Source organism: Ambystoma mexicanum, chromosome 1p, assembly GCF_040938575.1.
Source record: "Ambystoma mexicanum isolate Mex_15411 chromosome 1p, UKY_AmexF1_1, whole genome shotgun sequence".
NCBI classification, from domain to species: domain Eukaryota; kingdom Metazoa; phylum Chordata; class Amphibia; order Caudata; family Ambystomatidae; genus Ambystoma; species Ambystoma mexicanum.
This window is the reverse complement of record NC_090921.1, coordinates 1,032,640,465-1,032,666,851: the sequence shown is the minus strand read 5'-3', so window position 1 is coordinate 1,032,666,851 and position 26,387 is coordinate 1,032,640,465. Positions and strand designations below refer to the sequence as shown.

Sequence of the window (26,387 nt, the reverse complement as noted above, 5' to 3'; positions counted from 1 at the left end):
ATCAGTGGTTAAATCACCCTCATTCTGTAAAAATAAATCTATGAGAAAGGGGAAGGGGGACAAATAGCACTAACATGGGTTCATGGCTGCTTTGCATAAAAGCAAAGCGTTTTTTGGGAACATAATAAGCACATATTTGTATATTTAACAAATATATTTGATAGTGATTCAAGCATGAAACCCTGAGCATAATGCACACCAGGCTTGGTGCTCATTATGCTCGTCACAAAACTCGCCCTAAACAGTCTCAGCTTTTGGGTGTGAGGCGTGGGGTATCCTGCTTCAGCAGAGGACACCTTCACAGTTCCCTAAATGCATTCCTTTCCATTTTCTTCATAGCCTGTGAATTAATTGCTAGGTCCCCGAGTTGCCTGAAGCGTGCTTTGAGACTCCTGGTGCAGAAACAGGACAAAACACGTTGGGTGCTTATTATGGGGGACAAAGCCCTCCCCAGCTTGTGAGCAGGCTTTTAAGACTGCTGGGGGGCCCTGCGGGCTCACTCAAAGCGCTGGCTAAATGTCTTCTAGATGCATATTAAATATTCTCCACAAGGTTATTCCACAGCAACAGAACCAATAGAATTTCCAATGTTACAACTGCATGCTGGCAAATCACATGAACATTAACCCAAATACGCCATGAGCAAGCTTTACATTATGCAAGCTAGCAGTTTTAAAGTTAATGAGCTTCTCTGCCCAGAGCCAGCTCTTAGACCACCCGGTTTCCATGGAGGAGCTATGCTGGCAATAGATGGGAGCCCACCCAACAGGTGGACATCCTTTTTATTCAAATTTTGTCATGGTTGGAATTGATGCATGGAGGGTTAGTTGGTTCCAGCTCAGGTGATATGTGAACACTGACGCACCGTGTGGTTTGCGTGATCCAAGGATTTATCCAGAACGATTCGAATTCAGTTTGCTGTAGATCAGGCCTTTAAATGACATACTGTTGTCATTTTATTTGTTTATCATTTTAAGATCCTGAACCCCTTTGAAGAAGGCTTTTGCTGTTGAGAATCAATCATGGGAAGAACAGGTAATTTCTCTTATCACATTTCTCTTACCTCCCGCGCCTGTCGCTACCTCCTTTTCAATGTTCGCAAAATCCGTTCCTCCCTCACCTTCCATGCTACTAAACTCTTACTTCTTCCCTTTTTTCTTCCTCGGATCTATTTCTCTTTTATTGTCCTCTGTAAATTGTTCTATATACTGTTTTTGATGGTTTGTTCCATGTCTTGTAATTTTATGCTTCTATTTTATTCCATGTATTCATGTTGTTGTAATGTAAAGTGTGTTGGCGTAAAGCGCTTTATAAACTTAATACAAATAATAAGAAGCACCCCGAACATATCTATTTAGTGATTATTTGGTTGTGTGTGGGATGCGGGAGCGGGATATGACTGCCTCTTGGTTCAGCCCAGTTGTATTGTTTCATTACTTTGGTGCCTGAGGCGACACGTTGGCTTACACTGAAGGTGTCGGGGACAAGTCTTTCACTTAAAAAAAAAAGCATAGGCCGAACTGTATTTATCTTGGCTTATAGACATTGATTGGAGGAAACGTTGTTTGTTAGCTGTTGTTGAAAGGACTACATTTACTCAAAGGTTTTATGCTAAAGAGGCCCAGTTATTTTGTCAGCTGTCATTTGCTGCTTTGAGTTTAGAAAAGGAATTAACCCTTTTACTGGTAGGCGTTTATGCAAGTCTATGCAAATAGGACGAACATACTCGCCCTCAGCAGCATAGTCCTCCCCTCTGTCCCTTAAAGTAATCAAGGCTTTCCTATGCACATTATAGAACATCTGCATATTTCAGCAAAGATCTCGCAAATGGTATGCACATGCAGGTCAATGAGGCTAGTAACCAACTACTTTGGTAAGACTGTAGATGTCACAGTAGGCGCTGAGGCGGAGCAATAAATATCCAGCCTCTGTGGTAAAGACAACACCCCCTGATGTCTGAGAATCAGAAAAATGAAATCTCCTCAAATCTGCTCGCTTGAATCCAAGCGTTTTATATAAACAAAATGTAAAATTTCTTTAATGCAAAAAAAAACCCACACTGTTGCAGTGTCACCAGAGAACTGTGTGAAGTTTCGTACTTTGTAAAATGCAGGACTTACCCGTTTTGAAACAGCCTGGCTGGATTTGGCACACCTTGATGCCCCAGGGCTTGAGTTCATGGCGGAAGGTGTCCATCACCCGGTTTAGCGCTGCTTTAGAAGAGCCGTAGGCTGCCAAGAAGGGGAACGAATGGTCACCTTCAGAAGGAAAGAGAAAGGTCTGCAGTGAGTGGACAGTAGAGACAGCCTGCTCCTAATGCAGTGAGTACCTGGCCACCTAGCCCTCTTCTAATGCAGAGAATACCAGACCAGGCCAGCCCTCTCCTAATGCAGTGAGTACCTGGCCGTCGAGCCCTCTCCTAATGCAGCGAATACATGACCAGGCCAGCCCTCTCCTGATGCATTGAATACATGACCAGGCCAGCCCTCTCCTAATGCAGTGAGTACCTGGCCATCTAGCTCTCTCCTAATGCAGCAAATACATGACCAGGCCAGCCCTCTCCCAATGCAGCAAATACATGACCAGGCCAGCCCTCTCCTAATGCAGCAAATACATGACCAGGCCAGCACTTTCCTAATGCAGTGAATACATGACCCGGCCAGTCCTCTCCTAATGCAGTGAATACATGACCCGGCCAGTCCTCTCCTAATGCAGCGAATACATGACCAGGCCAGCCCTCTCCTAATGCAGCGAATACATGACCAGGCCAGCACTTTCCTAATGCAGTGAATACATGACCCGGCCAGTCCTGTCCTAATGCAGCGAATACATGACCAGGCCAGCCCTCTCCTAATGCAGTGAATACATGACGGGTATTCATGTATGACGGGCCAGTCCTCTCCTAATGCAGCGAATATATGACCAGGCCAGCCCTCTCCTAATGCAGCGAATACATGACCAGGCCAGCCCTCTCCTAATGTACTGGGTACCTGGCCGTCTAGCTCTCTCCTAATGCAGCAATTAAATGACCAGGCCAGCCCTCTCCCAATGCAGCGAATACATGACCAGGCCAGTCCTCTCCTAATGCAGCGAATACATGACCAGGCCAGGCCTCTCCTAATGCAGCGAGTACCTGGCCATCTAGCGCTCTCCTAATGCAGCGATTATATGACCAGATCGGCCCTCTCCTAATGCAGCGATTACATGACCAGGCCAGCCCTTTCCTAATGCAGCGAGTACACATTCAGGCCAGCCCTCTCCTAATGCAGCAAATACATGACCAAGCCAGCCCTCTCCCAATGCAGCAAATACATGACCAGGCCAGCCCTCTCCTAATGCAGCAAATACATGACCAGGCCAGCACTTTCCTAATGCAGTGAATACATGACCCGGCCAGTCCTCTCCTAATGCAGTGAATACATGACCCGGCCAGTCCTCTCCTAATGCAGCAAATACATGACCAGGCCAGCCCTCTCCTAATGCAGCGAATACATGACCAGGCCAGCCCTCTCCTAATGCAGCAAATACATGACCAGGCCAGCACTTTCCTAATGCAGTGAATACATGACCCGGCCAGTCCTGTCCTAATGCAGCGAATACATGACCAGGCCAGCCCTCTCCTAATGCAGTGAATACATGACGGGTATTCATGTATGACGGGCCAGTCCTCTCCTAATGCAGCGAATATATGACCAGGCCAGCCCTCTCCTAATGCAGCGAATACATGACCAGGCCAGCCCTCTCCTAATGCAGCGAATACATGACCAGGCCAGCCCTCTCCTAATGTACTGGGTACCTGGCCGTCTAGCTCTCTCCTAATGCAGCAATTAAATGACCAGGCCAGCCCTCTCCCAATGCAGCGAATACATGACCAGGCCAGTCCTCTCCTAATGCAGCGAATACATGACCAGGCCAGGCCTCTCCTAATGCAGCGAGTACCTGGCCATCTAGCGCTCTCCTAATGCAGCGATTATATGACCAGATCGGCCCTCTCCTAATGCAGCGATTACATGACCAGGCCAGCCCTTTCCTAATGCAGCGAGTACACATTCAGGCCAGCCCTCTCCCAATGCAGCGAATACATGACCAGGCCAGCCCTTTCCCAATGCAGCGAACACATGACCAGGCCAGCCCTCTCCCAATGCAGCGAACACATGACCAGGCCAGCCCTCTCCCAATGCAGCGAACACATGACCAGGCCAGCCCTCTCCCAATGCAGCGAACACATGACCAGGCCAGCCCTCTCGTAATGCAGTGAGTACACAACCAGGCCAGCTCTCTCCTAATGCAGCGAGTACATGACCAGGCCAGCCCTTTCCTAATGCAGTGAGTACCTGGCCATCTAGCTCTCTCCTAATGCAGCAATTACATGACCAGACCAGCCCTCTCCTAATACAGTGAATACATGACCAGGCCAGCCCTCTCCTAATTTTATTTATTTATTTGCATTTATAAAGTGCACAGGCGGCCCGGGGGCATCATAGCGCTGTTACAGAAGGCTTTACTTATGATACGTGCATGACATAGTTAGAACAAATTGCACAAATAACTTTAAGGTGTAAAGTTGTAGACAGAGGCATAAAATGTACAGTTACTTAAGATGCAATTTGAAACAGCGTATCAATACATGTGGATCTAGCAGAAGTTTTGTTTTCAGCAGTTTGCGGAAGGTGGGGTAGGATTTTTCGTTTTAGTGAGGTGGGCAGGGCATTCCAATTCTTGGGGGCAAGGTGCTGAAAGCTGGACCCTCCAGCTTTAGTTCTTTTGCAGATGGGTACGTCTATCTGGTTGGAAAGATGTGACCTGGTGGGTCTTGTTGAGGAGCGGAGGGTGATTCTTTCTGACAGGTAAGGTGGGGCATCAAAGGAGATGCACCTGTGCGTAATGGCCAATGTTTTAAAGAGAATGTGTTCTTTTACTGGTAACCAGTGGGCGTCTTTCCTAGCTTGAGAGATGTGTTCCCTCTTAGGAATGCTAAGGGCTGCTGTAAGAGCACTATTTTGTGTGACTTGAAGTTTCTCCAGCATAGGGTCTGGCATGGATTCACATGCTCATGAATATTCCGTCGTCAGGCTGGGAATCCTCGGTATAAAAAAAATCAGTTTCAGTTTTGTTTCTGATCTGTCTTTCTTAGTAGTAACCAATCACTGGTCTCTGGGTCATACTGCCCCCAGCCAATGACTGCCCTCTCCCTAAGCCCCTCCCCTGGCAGCCATCCTCAGATTTTTACCGCACGTTCAAGTGTTGGGAGTCCTCGTGCTTTAGCTCTCGAGCTTTTACTGCGTGTTGCGTTTTTTCTAAGAGTTTAAGCTAATTTTTTTCAGTCAATCGAGCCTCAAGCTCCACCGTTTCTACTTTCGATCAACGGGGACCCGTTTCGGAATTTTCTACGCCCCTCAAGAGCGATGTTTTCGTCGAGTTACTTTTCTCGGAGGATTCCAGAAGATCTGAGGCCTACCTCGTGGACATGGCCCAGGACAAGGGAAGCTCGACGCCCGGATCCAAGCTGTTCAGGAACTGCCCTGGATGCGGATTACAGAACGTTTTCAAGGAGGATGAGCATTCAAGATGTCTCTACTGCCTTCATGAGGACAAAACACACGTGGAAAAGGACTGTGCGTTTTGCAAGAACCTGTCGGAACGGACCATGAGGGACTGCCGGATCTCACTTGCAAGCTGGCTGGGGAAGGCCCCAGCAGGTGAGAAGAAGTCTGAGCGGTCTTCTATGTCCTGTGAGGGCGCCCCGGCGACGGGGGCCCAACAAAAGGCAAAGCACTGCGAGTCCGCGGTCACCGGGAGCGCCGAAGGGTCAGGCTCTTTGGCTGCCAGGCAGGGCGCTTTCACCGACACCATCAACCGCGAGCCAACACTCTGGCTTGGGGAAGAGGAAATCCGAGAACCTGGGTACGCTTCTGGAGAGGCCCTGGTCGATCTCGAAGGAATCAGCCGAGGGGGAGCGAGTCGGTGACCCTCCCCCCAAAGTGAAGGCCTCAACTGCGCCCAAGGTGGTGAAGGACTTGATTCACCCGGCTAAGGCCTCTATCGAGGGAGTCGTGGCGACCCTGGTGAAGCCTGTGGAGGCTACCCCAGTGGAGGCCACCTCGGGGCCCTGAGTTTCCCTCCCGCCGGGGAGGGAATCCTCTTTCCAGCCCATCGACAAGACCCCCATCAAGGCCCAGTTGGAAAAAGAAGGGGGGGGCGATGGCCATCATGGATACGGATACAGCCTCTGAGGAAGAGCTGGTTGAAGTCGTGAAAGACCTCAACAAGAGGTTTGATCCCAGGAGAGAGATCCTCAGGAAGTGATCAGGGAAGGCGACTGTGGCAACGATGAGGCTCCAGTGAAGGAGCAGCCATCTCGTCCGCCGCAACCAACGCCCGGGACACAGGACAGCTTGGCGGCCATTTTGATGGCAATCCAAACCTTATGCACGGAGCTAAGGACGAGGTTGCCTCTGACCCAGACGGGTGAGCCGACGGAACCGGGACCGTCGGGAAGTCCTCCAAACAAGCAGAGGAGAATTCATCCTCCCGCACCCTTCCAGCCGTTGCGGCCCGTAGAGCCTTCATCTCCCTCTCCGGAGCCCAGAGATGACACGGCGATGGATTCGACGACAGGGACGGATGACGACGGCGGTGAATAGACCTTCCATCACCACCCCCTCAGGCCGCCCGATGAAATTGGCTACTTCCACGCCATGGTCGCCAGGGCATCCGAGCTCTTCCAGCTCTGCCCTGAGGAACAGAAGAGGGAAGGGTTCCTCTACCAACAGCGGGAGGCCAAGAGAAAGATGGTCCTCGCGGTACTGTTACTCGACGATATCTTGGACGAGGGGCTTGCAGTCCTGAAGAACCCGTCCACGGCGCCTGTCAAGAGGGATCGGTACGAGAAGAGGTACCGAGTCCCGGATTCCGCCCCCCCTATGCCTTAGGGCCCAGCCAACCCCGGATTCGGTCGTCTCTGCGGCGGACAAGAAGAAAGCGGCGGGGGCGATGGCTTCGACTTCTACCTCCCCACCCGACGGTGAGGGAAAGAAACTGGATGCCATGGGGTGATGAGTCATTTGGTCGGCGGCGACGATGATCAAGGTGGCCAACGCCCTAGCGATCGTGGCCCGCTATGACAGGGAGCTGTGGTACAAGATTGCTCCCCTGCTGAACTTCCTACCAGACGACAAGAGGGCTGAGGCCCTGGAGATTCTGCAGGAAGGAGAGGTTGCATCGGATCATGCCATAACGGTGGCCATGGACATCGCCGACACCGGTTTCCGCCAGTTGGGCAACAGTGTTTGCCTTCGACGGCGGGGATGGCTCAAGGCAACTGATTTCCGCCTGGACGTGCAAACCAGAGTTTTGGACATGCCCTTTGACGGGAACAACCTGTTTGGGAAAACAGTAGATGAATCTCTTCAGGCCATCAAAGCCAACACGGAGACGGCATGGGCCATTGGAGTTTTGCAGCAACGACGGCCGCCCTTTCGGAACTCCGGAGGCAAGCAAGGTGCCTCCAAAGGATTCGGTGGTGACACTTCGACGTACCGCCAGGCAGCCCGTTCCTCGTCGCAATAAGCCTACAGAGGGTGCGGCAAGTCAGGAGGATCCTGTCGCCAGTGTGGCCAAGGTGGCAAGGCCACCTCCAAGCAGGACTAAACCGGCCGTAGTGTCAGGCCCCCACCGAAGCACCCGGTGGGAGGCCGGCTGGCAAGCTTCGTCAGCGTTTGGGAGAGGCCGGCTAGCGAGCTTCGTCAGCGTGTGGGAGTCCATCTCCACCGACCGTTGGGTGCTGGATGCCCTTGCCCACAGGCACACTCTCGAATTTCTAAAGAAGTGCTCCCACATTCCTCCCGTGGCCAGGAAGGACAATCATGTCCCGCAACTGCTACTAGAAGTAAGGGCGATGCTCAAGAAAGGTGCAATCGAGCTCGTCCCGAAGAGACTCCGGGGCTCCAGAGTATACTCAAGATACTTCCTCGTCAGAAAGAAGACAGGCGGTTGGTGCCTCATCCTGGACCTGCATCGGTTAAACAAATACATCAAGGCCCAGACGTTCTGGATGGTCACCCTCCAGCACGTGCTGGGACAGCTGGAGGCAGGCAACTTCCTATCGTCGTTGGACCTGGAGGATGCTTACTTCCACATCCCCATTCTAAAATGGCACCGAAAGATTCTCAGATTCATAGTCCAAGGACCGCACTACCAATTCAAGGCCCTGCCCTTCGGATTGAAGTCAGCGCCCAGAGTTTTTAGCAAGTGCCTAGCACCAGTAGCGGCGCAGCTGCGCCTGCAGGGGATAGAGTTTACCCTTACCTGGCCGATTAGCTCATCTGGGCAAGGACAAGGGAGCTCACCGTCAAGCACACAGCAAGGACCGTCCAACTGCTCCAGGATCTGGGATTCTCCATCAACTTCCCAAAATCCCACCTAGTTCCGTCGCAGGTCGCACTGTTTCTGGGAGCCAAGCTCGACACAGTGGCGTGACTGGCTTCTCCGTCGGAGGAAAGGACGAAAGCCATCCTGGGCAAGGTGCAGCGTCTGCTTGCCACGGACATGGCCAGAGTGAGATCCATCAATTCCCTCCTCGGCATGAGGTCATCTTGCATCTTCCTGGTGCGCCTTTGCGCCCACTACAGGAGAACCTCGACGCCCGTTGGATACAATCAACGTGCAGCTTCGAAGACAAGATCCCGCTCAACGAGATCTTCTGTCAAGCTATCCGGTGGTGGGGCACCCGCGCGCATCTCGTGGCGGGCACGGACTTTCAGACCCCAACACATCAGGAGACAGTGACAGTGGATGCCTCCCTGGAAGGATGGGGAGCGCACACCGGAGATCTACATGCGAGAGGCCTTTGGCTCCCTGAGGAGAGGTCACTCCACATCAATATCCTGGAGCTCCGAGCAGTGTGCTGGGCTCACAAGTCTTTTCTCCCGTCCCTCAAGGGCAAGGTGGTGAGGATCTTCACCAACAACACCACCACGATGTTCTACATATGGAAGCAGGGAGGAACCAGGTCCCGGGCCCTATGAAAGGAGGCCCAGGAGGTGTGGCATTGGGCAGTGGCCCAGGGGATGTTTCTGGAGCCTTTCCACCTGGCAGGGATAAAGAACACCATCGCCAACTCGCTGAGCAGGGAGCTGCGCTCATGCCATGAGTGGGAACTGCGTCAAGACCAAGTGGATCAGCTCTTCCGACGTAGGGAAAACCCCGGATTGACCTGTTCGCGACGACGACGAACTCCAAGTGCCAGAGGTTCGCCAGCATGTTTCCCCAGCCGAGGAGCATGGGCGATGCTTTCTCCTTCCCCTGGGACGGCCTGTTCCTGTATGCGTTCTCTCTGTTGCCGTTGCTACTGAGACTCATCAACCAACTCAAGAGATCCCGGTGCAGGATGATACTCGTCGCACCGGCTTGGCTGAGGCAGATCTGGTTCCCGGACCTTCTGGACATGTCAGCGACCCCCCCAATCAAGCTACCGACGGACGCAGATCTTTCCAGAGAAGGAGGCGCCATCCTCCATCACGACCCGAGGTCACTGAACTTGCAGGCCTGGCTCCTGGAGCACTAGAGTTTGGAGGGTACGATATCCCGGCGGACTGCAAGGAGGTACTTGCAAAGGCCAGGGCATCTTCAACTCTCAAGTGCTATGGACACAAATGGAAGAGGTTCTCTGTCTGGTGCCGTACACAGAAGATTAACCCTCTGCGGATTACAGCCCCTCAAGTGCCTCCATACTTGATGTCGCTGGCCAAGGCGGGGCTGGCCCATGCCTCCATCAAAATACATCTGGCGGCAATCTCCCGCTACACCAGAACTACGGGACGATCATCTCTGTGGTCTCATCGCCCGGTGAAGGAGTTAATGAAGGGACTGTTCCGTTCATTACTGCCAATGAAGGCTCCGGCCCTGGCGTGGGAGCTCAACGTGGTGCTGACCAGGCTTGTGGGAGCGCCATTAGAGCCTCTGCACTCGGCACCATTGAAGTTCCTGTCGTGGAAAACAGCGTTTCTTGTGGCCATCACCTCCGCACGACGAGTGGGAGAGATCCAGGCCCTTTCCTGTAAACCTCCATACCTGACTTTTCACGATACGATGGTGGTGCTGAGGACGTACCCCTCCTTCATGCCCAAGGTGCCGTCGGACTTCCACCTCAACGAGCCCTTGGTGTTACCAGTTTTCTTCCCGTCGCCTTCGTCTCCGGCCGAGAGGACTTTGCACTCTCGATGTGGCTAGAGCGCTGAAGTTCTACGTACACCGTACGAAGAGTTTTCAGAAGACATCACAGCTGTTTGTGAACTTTGGACCTGTGAACCAGGGGAAGGCCCTCTCGAAGGCTTCCATTTCCAGTGGCTCTCCGGCTGCATCATGCACTGTCACCGGTTGGCAAACCGACCGTTGCCCGGCCGTCCGAGAGCCCATTCGACCAGAGCGATTGCTGCTACCACGGCATTCTTGTCTGGTGTGCCCCTGCTGGACATCTACAGGGCTGCTACGTGGAGGTCGACGCACACCTTCACGAGATTCTACTGCGTCGACCGGGATTCCAGGGAGGAGTCCACAGTCGGCCAAGCAGTGCTGCGCAACCTGTTCGCCTGAAGGTGGGCCTGGTGAGGAGGTAAGAGTTGCTTAATGTTGAGTTTGTGAAATGCTTAATGTTGAGCCTTGCCACCTCCCGTGGTTGTGCATGTGTGGTTGTGCATGTGTGTACTGCTATGTATTCTTATATTCATGAGCATGTGAATCCATGCTATACCCCTTGCTGGAGAATGAACAAGTTAATTACCTGTAACTGTTCTCCAACATGGGTCTGGCATGGATTCACATGTGAACCCTCCCTCCTACCCCTCTGCGGCTCTCCACTTGGTCATACTGCCACTTTACGTGCTACCAAATCTGAGGATGGCTGCCAGGGGAGGGGCTTAGGGATAGGGCAGTCATTGGCTGGGGGCAGTATGACCCAGAGACCAGTGATTGGTTACTACTAAGAAAGACAGATCAGAAACGAAACTGATACTGATTTTTTCTATACCGAGGATTCCCAGCCTGACGACAGGGAATATTCATGAGCATGTGAATCCATGCCAGACCCATGCTGGAGAACAACAGTTACAGGTAAGTAACTTGTTCCTTATGAAGGTTTTAGCCGAGGTGCCCAGAAAGAGTGCATTTCAGTAATCCAATTTGGTACCAACTGTGGCCCTGGCGATGGATAGGCAATTTTTGGTGGAAAGTAACGGCTTGACCGCATTGATAGCCTTAATGGTGAGTGCGGCGGAGGAGGCTGTGGCATTGACTTGGCGGGACATGGAGAGAGAGGAGTCGAGGTAGACTCCTAGCGTTTTTACCACTGTTGAGACTGTGATGGTAGAGTTGTCAATGGAAAATGTTTTGTATTGTAGTCAGAGTTTGGAGAGTCTAGCTGGTGCCTACTATGAGGATCTCTGTTTTATCCCCGTTTAGGCAGAGACTGTTTGCGGCCTCCAAGTCTGGATGGCAGAGAGATTTTGGTTAGTGCAGTGGCGTCTTGTTCATATATGCCAGATAGAGGGAAAAGCACCTGGGTATCGTCAGCATAGTTAGTATACGCTATGTTGCAATGGTCCAGGCCATTAAAAAGCAGAAGGGTGGAGATGTTGTACAGTGTGGGGGCATTGCAGGAGCCCTGGGGGACTCCGCAATGGATGGTGGTCGGGGAAGCGCAAGCAGTGTCTGAGAAGACTCATGAGTCTTCCGTTCAGGAAGGAGGCTACCCATGCGATGGCTTCTGGTGAGAAGTGGGCCTCTTTTTTAGGTTCAACCCTAGAATATCATGGTTAACTAGGTCAAAGGCAGCGGACAGATCTAATAGGAGGAGAAGCGCTGGTTTGCCTGTATCCATAATGTCACCCAATTGGATTTTGCGATCTAATAGCGTGGACTGAGTACCATTTCCTGGGAGGAAGCCAGACTGTCTTTTACCTAGGATATGGGTTTTTTCAAGATATTGTTGAATTTGCGTGTAGGCGATTTTGTCCAGTATCTTGAGCAAGAAAAAGACGGTGGTGATTGGCCTATAGTTATTTGCGATTTCAGGGTCCAGGGTGCTTTTCTTTAGCAGTGGGTGCACCCATTCTTCTTTTAGGCTATCAGGTACAATGTTAGTTTAAAGAGGCTTTGATGAAGGACTTGGGAAATGGGGCAAGTGTTTCAGCACAGTCTTTGATTAGTTTTGCTGGGCAGGCGTCTCCCTTGCAGTTAGAGGGCCTGATTTTGTTCACTACCTTGATTACTTCGAGTTCAGTGACTTCCCTGAATCTGAATGGTGTTATGTGCTCGGCTGGGACTAGTGGGTCTGCGGAGGTGGTGAGCACATGTTCATTGTTGGCAGTTTGTTTGACATGCCGCGTTAGAATTTTGTGGTGCTGATGGATTTTGTCTTGTAGGAGTTTGATTTTCTTTAGTAGGGCAGTTTGTATTTTGTTAAACCAGTTTTGATCTTTGTCTTGAGATTTGGTGGCTGGTGTAGAGAGTTCTTTAAAGATTTCAAAGACTTCTTTAGATTCTGAGCTTGCGTTAGTGATTCTGTCGTTATAGGAGGCCGCTTTAGCTGTGATGATAGCTTTTTTGTATTGAGAGGCGAGTTCTTTGTATGAGGATAATGTGGCAGGAGTTGGTGTCTTTTGCCAGTTGTTCAGCGCTTTGCTTTTTTCGGTACGGAGTTCTTTTAGTTCAGTGGAGAAACAGGTGTTGGAGTGTTTGAGGTTTTTAGCTTTTTTCTTCTGCAAGGGAGCGATAATGTCTACAGCGGTACTGATAACAGATTTGTAGACGTCTGCTAGTACCAATGGATCTGTGGACTCAGGGGGGTTGGTGGGGAGGGTGCTGAGATGGGGTAGAATCTTTTCTTAGTGAGGTTTTTCACACGTCTCGCCAAAGCTGGAGGCATTGGGTTGAAGTTTTTTGTATTGGAGGCCAAGGTGGGAATGAAGAAATGCTTGAGAAGGTGGTCTGACCATGGTGTGGGGGTGATGGAGCTAATGTTGATATCACAGTTGGGTCAGCGACGCAGTCGAAGATATGCCCTTTGGAGTGTTTGGGCAAATCGATTTTTTGGTGAAAGCCTAGTTCCTATAGAGCTAGTGTTAGGGCTTTGGCTGGTTTGTCACTCTTATCGTTGAGGCCGAGGTTAAGGTCGCCTATGAGGATTGTTTGTGAGGAAGTTTTTAGGTTTTCAACGAGTAGGTGTATGAGGTTGTTGTGGAAATCTAGTATTGGGCGGTAGACAAGATTGAGGGTGATCGTGGTGTTGGAGGAAAGGGTGATCTTAACTGTGAGGGTATTTGTGTTGTCTTCCAGATTGGATGGCATTTGTCTGACCTATAGGTGGTCCTTGATTATGAGAGCGACACCCCCTCCTATGGAGGCGAGTTGGTCCTGTCTGATGATAGAGTATCCTGGTGGGATAGCTAGCGTGAGAGCGGGCCCCGCAGCACTGTGCAGCCAGGTCTCTGATGGCAAGGATGTCGAGGTTGGTGATCAGATCGTGGATCTCTGTGGCGTGTGCGGGAACAGACCTAGCGTTAATTAGCATCCATTGTACATTTTTGGGAGCCAGAGCTTCTTTCAGTTTGTTGATAGCTTGCTTGGTTATTGGGGGCGTTATTGTGGCCTTAGGAGGTGTCAATGGTGGTCTAGGTAGGCCTGGTTTGGTTGTAGGTATCGGTGTGTCTGTGGTCTGGGCATCTGGGCGGCCTAATGTGGTGGTCAGTGAAGGCAGTGAGTTTAGTGGAAGCATGGTATCTGCGCGGGTCTGCGCCATATTGTGTTGGGTCCTGGAGCGGAGACCTAATAGTTGGTTTCTATTTGTGGTAGATCTGGGGCATGTAGTTCTGACAGGAGTGTGGTGTGTAGTTGGGATTTTGCATAGAGTGAAGGAGGGTAAGAAATGGCTAGGTGGGATGTCAGAGGGGTATAGGTGTTTAGTGACTAACATGTTGGTCACACGTGGGTAGTGCAGCAGGTGAAATGTTTGTTAAGGTTTCAGCACAGGGTTTATAGGTCGGGTTACAGTGCAAGTGTGCGGGCTGGGACACAGTTCAGAGATAGGAGGTAGGTGCGGCAGGGGGAGGTGCATAAGCATCGACAATGTGTAGGTAGAAATTACGGTGCGACACAAGCAGGCAATGGCTGTATGACTTGCTAATATGCAGAGCAGGCTAGGCGCAGTGAAGCAGAGGTATACAGGCAGGCTTCAGCAATGAATGGGTAGAGAAGACAGTGCGACTTGGACATGGTGATACAGTGAAGTTCAGTAATGTACTCGGCACGCTGGACGCAGCATAGTGTGATACATAGAAACCAACGTGGGTACAGTCGTGGTACAGTTATGGTGTGTCGCAGGCAGGCTAGAACACAATTCAATAGTGGGGGCAGGCTAAAACACAATTCAATAGTGGGGGCAGGCTAAAACACAATGCAATAGTGGGGGCAGGCTAAAACACAATGCAATAGTGGGGGCAGGCTAAAACACAATGCAATAGTGGGGGCAGGCTAGAACACAATGCATTAGTGGGGGCAGGCTAGAACACAATGCATTAGTGGGGCAGGCTAGAGCACAATGCATTAGTGGGGGCAGGTTAGGTGCAGCAAAAGAAAGGTAAGCACTTGCATCGATAGTAAGTGAGTAGTGCTCTCAGTACGACACAGGCAGGCTAGAGACAGTAGGGCTCAGTGATTTTCAGCAGTTCGGTGCCGGAGGGTAAGGAGCACAAGCTTACCAGGAGAGTAGTACCGGGCAAGGGTGATCAAAGCATAACGCAATACACATGTGCGGCCAGATTAGAGTTCGGCAAAGTTCAGAGACAACTGGCGGGGGAAAGAGTAGACTGCTTCCGTGAGAGATCAGGAATGGAGGGAAGGTTTTAGCGTACAGGGTAACTCACCAGCATACCGGTATCTAAATAAGGAAGTTGCAGTTAACGTTGACTGTTGCGCACCGGGGCGAACAGGGGAGGAACAGGCCTTTTTCCTTGGCCTTCTTCCGGCGGACGGCTTCTACATACCGGCGTTGTTGATAGGCTGATAAGTGTGCTAGTTGCTTAGCAACTAGTTGCAGCCTCGTTTCTGTGCCACGTTGCACCTGTCATTTTGGCGTCAGGCCGGAAGTGCGGACAGAAATTAAGCAGAGCGAAATGCTGTGTGCCCGGGCACATTTAGAGGCAAAAATGCTGCGATTTTGATGATGGGATAGTGCAGCTGGCACAGGTGGGATTTGAATGCCCAGTGAAGATTGGCCTCACTGTGTAGGAGATGGTTGTTGCTGTTGCTGGGTCCATGCTGTGCTGGGTCCAGGCTATGTGTCTGCTAATTCAGTGAGTAGCTGGCCGTCTAGCTCTCTCCTAACGCAGCGAGTAAGTGACCAGGCCAGCGCTCTCCTAATGCAGTGAATACATGACCAGGCCAGCCCTCTCCTAATGCAGTGAATGCATGACCAGGCCGGCCCTCTCCTAATGCAGCGAGTACATGACCAGGCCGGCCCTCTCCTAATGCAGTGAGTACATGACCAGGCCAGCCCTCTCCTAATGCAGCGAGTACAAGACCAGGCCAGCCCTCTCGTAATGTAGTAAATACATGACCAGGCCGGCCCTCTCCTAATGTAGTGAGTACATGAACAGGCCGGCCCTCTCCTAATGCAGCGAGTACATGAACAGGCCGGCCCTCTCCTAATGCAGCGAGTACATGAACAGGCCGGCACTCTCCTAATGCAGCGAGTACATGAACAGGCCGGCCCTCTCGTAATGTAGTAAATATGTGCTGGGACAGCTGCTTCTAATGTAGTGAGCACACGACTGGGGCAGCCCTCTTGCAACACAGCGAGTGTGTGACGGGGACAGCTCACTGCTAATGAAGGGAGTACGTGATGTGGACAGGCCACTCCTAAAGTAGAGAGTATGTGATGTGGCCAGCCTATTCCTAATCCAGTGAGCATGCGACATGTGCAGACCATTCCGAATGCAGTGAGTTCACAATAAAAACAGCCCTCTCCCAAGGCAGTGAGTATGTGACCGGTGCTGCCCACTCCTAATGGAATAAGAATGTCACAGGGACGGACAACCCCTAATGCAGGGAGTACGGGAGTACAAAGTAAAAACAGCCCTCTCCCAATGCAGTGAGTATGTGACCGGTGCTGCCCACTCCTAATGGAATAAGAATGTCACAGGGACGGACAACCCCTAATGCAGCGAGTATGGGAGTACACAGTGGAAACAGCCCTCTCCCAAGGCAGTGATTATTTGACGGGGACAGTACACTCCTAATCCATTGAGTATTTGAAATGGACAGTCCACTCCTAATGCAGTGAGCTCACAACAAAAACAGCCCTCTCCCAATGCAGTGAGCATGTTATGGGTATGTCCCACTCCTAATACACTTCCACTATGGTAAGTACCCATGAATTTAGCACATTGCTAATGCAGTGAGTACATAAGGTGGGCACGACACAATTTTACTCTTACTGGTTGTGGGTCACATATAGGGAGGCCTTTTGGCCGTGATTACTTGTGAGTAAAATGCGACCTTCGCCCCATCACACTGGCAATTTGCAATAAGCCTGGTGAAGCCAAACATAATGAGAGCTCCTCTCGGTTTGCCACCTGCTACGGAGGATGCTGAACACTAGCACAATTTATGACAAGATCTCTTCCTACGCAAAACAGATCCACTGGCGGCCATTGTGGCATTGCCGGGTTGCTGTGACCGGTAAAACACTGGGCCTCATTACGAGTCTGACGGTAATCGGCCGGTGCTACCGGTGGGTTACCGGCAGACTTGCCTCATTGTTTCCACCGCCTGATATCCCGGTAACACTGGGCCGGGGGACTCAGGGGAGGGGAGTGGAGGTGTACAGAGATGACGCAAGAGAATGAGAGCGCGTGAGCGACTGCCCGTCTACCTCTGCCCTTTCTAGATTGCAGTTTCTAGGCCCTGCAGGTAGATCTAAGCGTCTACTTCTCAAAACAGGATTCCTGAAAATATTAAACCAAATGTGCTCATTTTAAGTATTCGATTTACACCGCCACCCATCCCATACGATACGATCATTGGACTTCTGCTTCCCTCCTCCTCCCAGCTATAACTGTCCAAGCAACCCCTCTGGGTGTTGGGGAGTCTTTGATTTTTAGAGCAGTTTTGCTCCTTTTTGTTTTTCCTTAGTAAATGCACCCTCGTTTATGCTCCATTGCCAATACCAGCTGCATACATTACCCTAAACTATCGATTTTCAGATTAAATTATGTTCTGAGTCCGATTCTCCTGTGCTCCTAAAGCCGAGCTCAAGCAAGGGTGTGACTCGGGGCACTCAGCGAGTCCTATCATGGCACGCATTGCAGGGCCCTCCAGATGTTTTAAACTACAACTCCCATTAGCCCTAGCCACCAACCAATATAGCCAGTGACAGTTTTCATTTACCTGTATTTCTTTCCACCAGTAGTTCATTTTTACCATGTTTAGTACTGACTTGCCGAAAAGCAGGAAACATCTTTTCTGATGGCTGTATTTGTACTGCAAGTGCTAATTACCGGTATGTGCAATTATTCAATAGGGTGTCCCCCTTGCACTTCAAGTTGAAAATCTGAATAAAATAAATACAACGTTTTCTGCCTCTGTATTTTCTATTCAATCTTTTCATGGACAACCGTAACTCCCTCTGTTATTTCCCATCAGAAGTAATTACACACCACTGTGATACTGTATAATTACCATACTTCCGTGATTACTGCCTGCTTGGAGTGGTAGTCTGGGTGGAGTGGAGATGTCCCTCCACTGGTGCGTTTTATATAACAAGCATCCATTTCTGAGTAGCCTCTACCACTTCTCTATGCTAAGTGTCTGTTTCTAAATGATTTGACATTAAGAGGTTTTCTTCAAGAACCAAATGAAGAACACTAGGCAAGGAATGCGGAGAATGAGGAGTTGCAACCCCCCATTTGAGATGCAATTATTTAATGTACTCCAAGTCTAGAAAGAGCTAAACTCAATCTGCAGCACAATACCCCATTTAGAGCGCCTAGAAAAGGTTGGGAGAGTAATGTCAGTCTAGAAATCCAATTTGAGACCGCAAACGCATTTTGGTGGCCGTGGGCCAACCGTCTCATGCACGATACGACAGAATATAGGTTTTCGAGTTTTCCAATGAAGGGCCTTTTTGATGCAACAAGAATCGCCATTTTGTTTTCTAACCATTGCTCATTGCTTTCTGTTCCTATTGCTTCACAGTATATTTTCCGCTTACACTGCTCGACTGTGGAACATTGTTGTCTGTATATGAAAAGGACAAGGCCACAGGGCTGAGAGGATAACAAGAGTTTCGCTAAAACACAAAAGTAGGCAGCGCCAGTAAGAATGCCCGGCTCCCTCCTTAATGTAGCCTTGAAGCAGAGCCGCAGGGCATTTAAACATTTCACAGCTGCCAGCCAGTCTCGTTATATGGTAGAATATGTTGAAATAATACCGCTAAAGGCTTGAATTATGCTTTTCTAACGGCCCCCCTTTGCTGAGCCCGCTAAGAGCATGTCGGCTCCCAGGACACGAATAGCACCCGATAAATAGCAAGGTCCGGAATACAACTCCACCCTGTATGTAGTTCGCTTTAAAGAACAGAAGCGCCGTGTTCTATTCAATAACCGAAAGATGCCTACGCACTCACAAATTGCAAATTGTTACTAGAATAGATGTTTGAAGGTGTCAGTGGTCGGAGATGTCCATCATCACACCAAGTTCAAAGAAACCCAATGAAGAGGGGTGTTATACATGTCATAGCTGATTATTTGATATGCATTTTGTATATATGTAACTGATGTACGTAATTCGCTCTCTTGCGTCCCGCGAGGTCTAGAGATACACGTCGCGGGGCGTGAGACCGAGTTGGCCAACTGAGACTTTTACTTTGCAATAAAACCCTAGCTTTGGGAATACAACCTCGTGTCTGGCGTCTCTATCATGTGTGGTGACCCGCCTTGTTTCCAAAGACGTCAGGGTCCCCTAGGGGCCCCTTTCATACATGCCTATGAAATTACGACAGGACAAGGGCTCATCTAACCCAGTGTCAAGGTGACATTAAATCTTAATGAGGAACGTTCATTATCAAAGATGGCGCAATATTGGACATATTCTATAGCACTGAGAAGGTTCAAGGATTTTAATAAAGAATGCAATGGGTTCTACAGTTGTCCCCCTCTCTTCTAATATGGACCAATCCACCCTAACACAGGCGTCTATACTTCCCAGGTTAGTATATACAGCAGATTTCGGTGTCTAATTTCTTAATATTACTATGCGTGATGACCTAAAAGGCAGAACACCTTCTCTATCTGAGCTCCCTCAGGGACTCCCTAACTGTCACTACTCTCAACAAGAGTTAGTCATCTAAAGGGGAATGGGATTGTTGCGTACAGGCAGACACGCTCCCAGATGTGGTCTTCCCTCTTTCATGCCCTTGCACTCCTCTCCATGTTACTTCCTGGTGCTCTCCTCACACTACCAGCCCTCCTTCACTCCTCCTACTTCCTAAACCTTTTTCCTCGGTCCTTATTATGTCTTTCACTCCTTCTGAGCCTCTCCTTCACTTTTTGATGTTACTACTACTTTCCCTATATCCTATTCCCTCCACAACTCCCACCGCCATTCCACAACTCACTCTTCAGCACCACAACTCACTCCTCCGCTCCACAACTCCCTCCTATACACAACTACCACTCAACCCCCCTTTCTAGCCAAACACTCTCCTTCCAATCGCACACAATTTCTACCCTTTCTCTCCTACCCTCAGTCATTACTCTCTCATGCACCCTCAACCCACAGTACCATTTACACTCATTAGCCAATACCTCACCTGCTCCAAAAACGGTATTAGCATAATTGACCTAAAACATTAGATCAAATTATTTTGATCTTTTTTCCAAATTTAATTAAATGTATATATGGGGGTGGGTAAGGGTATAGATTAGATTGAGGGGAAGTGGGGGGGGGGGGATCTGCGGTGGGTCGCCCCCTGCATTTTAGACCGAAAAAAGGTCAAATAAATTCGATCAAATGTGATTAGGTCAAATGTTTTAGGTCAAATAAACCCAAACCCCAGAAATCACCTCCACACTCCGTCACCTCCTCCTCCAACCGCATCCGAATAACCCACAACTTTCTACTTCCTGCTCCTCTCCTTACGCTCCCTTTCCTCCTGCCATTGGTTTATTTACCCTGGCTAATCTGGCGCGGTCTTCCCCGTCCTGGAGGTGACATAAGCAGCAATTGTTTTAAATAGCATGTTAGTGATGGTGGCTCGAAGCGTTTAGTGCCCTGGTACGCGTTAGAGGGCTTTGCTCTGTGGCCACCTATGGTAAGTGCAGTCTCTTTGGGGGTTTTGTTCCCCACCGTTTAGTCCACTGTGGTCTAGGGAGCAGACTGCCGGTTGCGTGTGGGTTGCCACCTGTGCTGGGGAGTATTGGATGGTTTCCCTCACAGCCGCATGGTAGCTGAAATGCTGGTTCCCTTTCTCTCCACTGGGTCTCTGCCTGTAGCGGCAGAACGCCGGCAGTGTGGGACGCTGGAGTGTTGCTTCCACTTCTTCGGGGCTAGGCCTCTTGTGACATTATGTGGAACTTGTGTGGCATGGGAAGGCTGCTTTCTCTTTTGAGCTGCTTGTTGTGCTTCAGATATTTTGAATTGACTGTAGAAAAATCAGAAAGACTCTGCCAAGCAACTTGTTCTAAATGTATGGAGTCAGGCAAAGGGGTTCTGCATAACATCATGCTAGCACAAGGAGGGGGATAGAAACTGGAACCCTCTCAGCTTCCACCGTCATCCTCAGGGAAGGACTGGCTTTGGAGTTCTCCCTGGTAGGCTACCCACCTCTGGAGGAGGGGGGGTTCCATTCCCTCTTGGCGAGGCCAGATTACTCCCCTTAAACATGAATTTGTAGGGATGGACAACCTCTTCAATAGTACAAGTTAGTAAGTTTACTTAATTCAAGGTCCTTGGCTATCCGGACCCTATATCTATATGAAGAAAAATCCCATTGTACCTAATGAGGAACTCACCTGCACTCTGATGTGTTCAACCTTCAATCAATTAGAACATATAGCTGCAATTCTCTGTGAATTCTATTTATTTGATAAAAAATATTGTATATGTGCACGGGTGTCTTCTAAATGGATTCATTTCAAACATGTAGCATTACACTTGTTTTCGTAGACATAACATCAACCAATAATTCAACAAACATTTAATTTATGTAATGAATTGACAATTTTCATGGAGGCATCAAATAAAGATTACACCAATCTTCTTTGAGAGTAATAATTTTTTTATGAAACAAATTGAGTTCACTGTGAACTGTGCCCATATGATCTAATCGACTGAAGGTTTAACCGGTCAGGGTGCCCTTAGGGTTCCAGATCACTGGCCTTTTGTCACCGCACGCAATCTCCAAAATGATTCATCACTATTCAATATCTACCAAATAAGTCAATTTGATAAAGGTTACCATTTTGTGCCACACGCTTTTCCACTTACTTTGCCGAACTACAGTTTGTTGGTGTGTCATAGGGAAGGGTAGCCCCTATGCCATTAATCTTCTCCGCGTCTTTTTGCAACAACATGAAGCTGTTGTGGGCCAAGTGGAGGGAGAAGAGGTGGGCACCCCTTCGAGTCGAGATTGCTCTTAAACAGCGGTTTCTCTTCTCTGACCCGATACTCTATACTCTCTGCCACCACCGGTGTTGCAGAGCGAGTCATCTGGGTAGCAAGCGAGCTCTTTCAGTATGCTGTTGCAACCTCTAGCTTCCCCGAGTTCATGCTGGTCAGAAACCTTTCATCATCTGACAGGGTGAAGCCGGGATGATGGGGATGGTCCATAAATGGACATGGAATGTAGTGTGCATGCCTTCAGCATCTCTGCATGCCATGTTGGTACATTTGACCGCTGCTGTCCAATGTGCCGCTCTATTCCCCCACATAACAAATGGAGAGAGCCTAATGACCAAGAGGAGAGAACCTGGATTAGTTTATTGTACTAGGACCCACCTACTGAAGAACGAGCCAGGGTCTCATCATGAGCATGCTGGTCCGGTAACAACGGTGTCGGTAAGCCTACCGGCACCGTTGTTACTGGACTGGAACACTCCGAATCTACGGGTGGCTGCTGTCCCGCCCGCCAGGTCTGACCTGGTGTGTCTGTGACGGAACCCGCCCGCAGACTTTCCGGGAAGCACCAGCATCGTTATTTATTGTGCCGGTGCTTCCGTTAGCCCCATTCCCGTTGAGTCCCCTGGGACTCAAATGGGAATGGGGATTTACATTTTTCCGGCACCTGACTTCCAGGAACACCGGAGTCATAATCTCCCAGTGTCTCCGTGGAGCCAGGCACCGGAAAAAAATCAAAACTCCAGCGGCAGCTGTAGTTGTAATGAGGCACCAACGGATTCAATTGCAACAGTACTGAAGGCCCTGGACTTACTAGTTGCCATTGAAAAAGGATTTACTATGTGGTCATCGTCCATAAAGCCCTGCTGAATGCAGAAGCTTCTTATGAGAGGATTAGCTGCAAATACACCAACTAAGGTGAAACCTGAATTCTGTAAACCTCGACTTACTTGCTCCTCGGATGTTCAGAAGGAACAGTCATGGGTGCTGCAAAAGGACATTGGCGGGGACTAAAACTGGAACAACCTACCGCTGGATACTGGGGTCGAGCCGAATCACAACAGATCCAACAAGCTGACTAGGCCAGGATGCTAAAAGGGGCCTTAGGTGTCTTGATTGGGTTTTATTTACAGCAACCGCTTCGACACTTAGTGAAAACCATGGATAACCCTTTCATCTGTTTTTGTAATTAGGAACACACTTGCTACACTTGCGTTGTAATTGAACATAAGAGTTTGTTTCTTCTCTTGGTAGTTCCCCAGCTTTAGCGCTCTCTCCTGCAAATTGGCGCTTTACAAAATGTACAAAAATAAACTACGCTACTCCTCCATCTCGGCTCACTTAGTTCAAGTAGGGTTACCGGTGACTTAACTCATCACAAGGTTAGCACAATGCCAGAACCAGGGAACACTATGGGCTTGTGCCAAGTCATGTAGATATATGTATTGGAGGCTAGTCTTAGGATCTGCGCCAGACAGTGCTTCCGACTGACACCACACATGAGTGAGCAAGCCTGCCCGTGTAGGGCGCTCACACCCAATCTATTTCATCATGTTTTCTGCACTACCACCTGATTTAGCAATCATTCTAACCTGGACCTTTATGTGCCTATTTACTTAAGGAAGACCAGTAAGTTCATCTTATGTATTTCAATGGTACAATCACTGCACACCATTTAATTACTAATACATCTTTTTATTGTGTCTGCCACTCGCTATAACTGCCCTGACCGCCTCCACCTCCCAATGACTGTACTTCAGTGTTATAATAATATGTTTTGATATTGTAGACAAATGCCAAAGACATGCCCATTTCCATATGTTAGTTGCCAACTGGACACATCCCAAACAGGGGTGCTTGATAACTCTGACATCATAAAAGGCTGATGTCTAATGGCTCTGAATAGCCTAGGATTTGGAGCCTGGCCACCAGATCACGACTCCAGTGGTCCCTTGCCATGGACTATGCCAACCAGGGGCTGGTGGGAGTTGTAGTCCCAAACATCTGGAGAGCCACAGGCTGCAGATCCTTGCCCTAGGTGCTAAGGACACTGGGCATCCAATTAAGATTCAAAAGCATACAGGTGGATGCTGGATGTGACACTGTGGAAGGCATTTGAGGAATCCCCATGCAGACAGCAGAGAAACAGCAACAGTGACCAAAGCAAAGCCCTGGTTTGCAGAAGGGTGGAATCGAGGCATGTACCTGCTAATCATCAGCGGAGCCAGGCACATGACTCAGTGGGACACACCTGGCCCTTACATTCGGGAACGAGTTTCCATTGTTTATGAAGGACATGGCAGGGTCACATGTATATCCTACTCACCTGCTGGACTGCTGACGGTCACAATCCTGCCTTTGGACCGGCGGAGCAAGGGCAGAAAGGCTTGGGTGATTTCCAAGGTCCCAAAGAAGTTGACCTCCATGCATCCCCGGTACGTGGACATGAGCGAGAGCTCGGCATTGCCAAAGTGGACACAGACGCCAGCATTGTTGATCAGCGCCCACAAGCCTGTAGGGGTAAATACGGAAAAGGGGTGTGAGGTTGGCGACTTTGGAATCGTCATGAACAAACTGGCACAACAGGAATGGGCATTAGTACGTATTCACAGGAGTCTGCTTTTCCGAAAGGACTCGAGTTCATCAAGCTTGTGACGTGACCTAGAATCGGAGTATAGGACATGTGGCTGCTGGACCCGGACCCTGGGTGCTGGTGAATTGGGGGTGCGGGTGGTGGGTGGGGCAAGCCCCACACACTCATGGCCAGTCATAAGAAGCTGCTAGTTTTTCGAACATGAAAATAGAGCTTTTAGTGAACAACAAGCTGGGGTAGGGACAGGTCAGTGGGGATGAATTGAAGAATGGCGGGAAAAGAAAGATGTTACTAAGAGTGGAAAGTAAAGCAAGGGAAAGCTGGAAAGTGGGAGTGCGCAGATGGGGCCTAAAAAGTCCAAACAGACAATTTGTCAAAAATAACTTTATAAATTTACAAAATAGTGGCCTGTGTTACTAGGTTATTTGTTCACATAAAATCAATACCTCCATTTCGAATTTCCCTCCATTTCCTCTAGCCGGGATAACAGCTAAATTACACATTTTTCAGGCAAAGCTCTCACGGAGACACCATTGTAGCACTATCCATCGAGGATCACGCTGAAGGGCCTCCTCCTTGGAAGAATAGGCGCAACTCCTGTCTAGCTGGTCTGTTTTCAGCTGTTCCCCACTCACGACTGGTAACAAAATGGCGTTAGGAGTAGTGTCGATCTACCTGCATCTGCCCACTGGAACCTTCTGGAATATCGCCACCATTTATGAGCTTCACCACAGAACAATTAAGTCACTCTTGACACTGACACAGTTTACTTCGTGAACTTAAACTCTTGAAAGGTCCCATCTGCAAGGTTTAACTTCCTGGCAATGTTCACGACCCAACTATAGATCACAGAAATGCCATTGGCTGGGACTCTGCACCCTGTGACCTACCCTCTAGCCTGACATGGCCCACACGGATCCTCGCTCATCACTCGCTGAAGCCCTGAGTCTTAAGGAAACAAGGTCCACCGTGGGCAAAAGCAGGGAAAGCGCAAACACACCACCCAACCATCTGTGCTCTGTGTCTACCACCTCGTGACTGCGATGGGAGTTTAGTCCCATTTCAATTTTAAACTATATGCGAAGACAGTGAGCGAAAAGTACAGTATAGCCTGGTATGGTGAGCACATGGCCACCCTTTGGTCAGACCTTCAGATCATTTCAGAGATGTTGGTAGTATTTGCATCAGTTTTAATCATTTAAATGCCACCATTTTGCTGTCTTTGGAGCTGCGTTTACATTGACGTGTTACAGCATTTCTCTCCCCTCTCCACCATAACCTAGGCCTGGCTAATCCTTTCCAATCTCCCACCTCCATGCCTTTCTTTCTTTCTCTCTCTCGTGTTTCATTGCTCTTCAATTCCTGGGCTCGCATTACACAAGCAAAAGGAGACGGGACTCTTACCACCCCCACAGACCCACCCTCATGGCAGTCGACTCCTACAGTGACACTGCTTACCTTTGATTTTCGGTGGTCCCACACGGAGTTAAGGCTTCTTTTGCATTCGGTCCTCTTAATTTCCTCGTTCTCTATGAGTCTGTGAACCTATGCATATGGCTGGACTGCGGAAGTGGGAAGAACTTCAACCGGATAAAGAAGCAGTTCTGAACTAGATGTGTGTATGTATTACAGGGTCAGCGATATAGTCCCTGTAGTTACATTTAAGTTTGCTTTCCCATAAGAAGAGCAGTTTTTGGGCAAATTCTAACTTTGGTACCATTTGACGAATCCACACGAATGCAAAAGTAGTATGGAACCGGCTCTGAATATTTTGAAAAGTTTTGTGCGGTTTCGTCAAGGGCGGGGGCCAAAATCCGGATAGACATGAATGGAAAGGAACTTGCTCAGCTACACAGCTGGATGGATTTGCACCAAACCTGTGCAAGGGGCAGCGGCCTGGTCCCAAAAGCACGCTTTTGTGAATTTGCCGTTAATTTGTTCAGTAGAATTTTATAGACTACCCCAACAGTAGGTACAAATAAATTGGTGATATCTCAGTTCGGGGCATTGATGGACTTCCTGGTTCGTACCCGTGGACGCCTCTGAGCCAATCAGGGAGCCACATATTGTTCACGGACATCATACGCGGCCGCTGATTGGTGAATTAAAAACAGGAGGTGCATGA

The 26,387-nt window shown here is 49.5% G+C and overlaps 1 protein-coding gene across 2 annotated transcripts in view; it reads right to left on the bottom strand.

Moving 5' to 3' along the window:
* The window catches only part of HSD11B2 (hydroxysteroid 11-beta dehydrogenase 2), a 426,908-nt gene that overhangs the window by 53,853 nt on the left and 346,668 nt on the right, over positions 1-26,387 (bottom strand). For both annotated transcript variants that reach the window (XM_069603975.1, XM_069603984.1), the window contains exons 3-4: positions 23,996-24,181; positions 2,121-2,258 (exon numbers count right to left, since the gene is read on the bottom strand). In XM_069603975.1, coding sequence (XP_069460076.1) covers positions 2,121-2,258; positions 23,996-24,181 — 324 coding nt within the window. The remainder of the gene's footprint in view (positions 1-2,120; positions 2,259-23,995; positions 24,182-26,387) is intronic.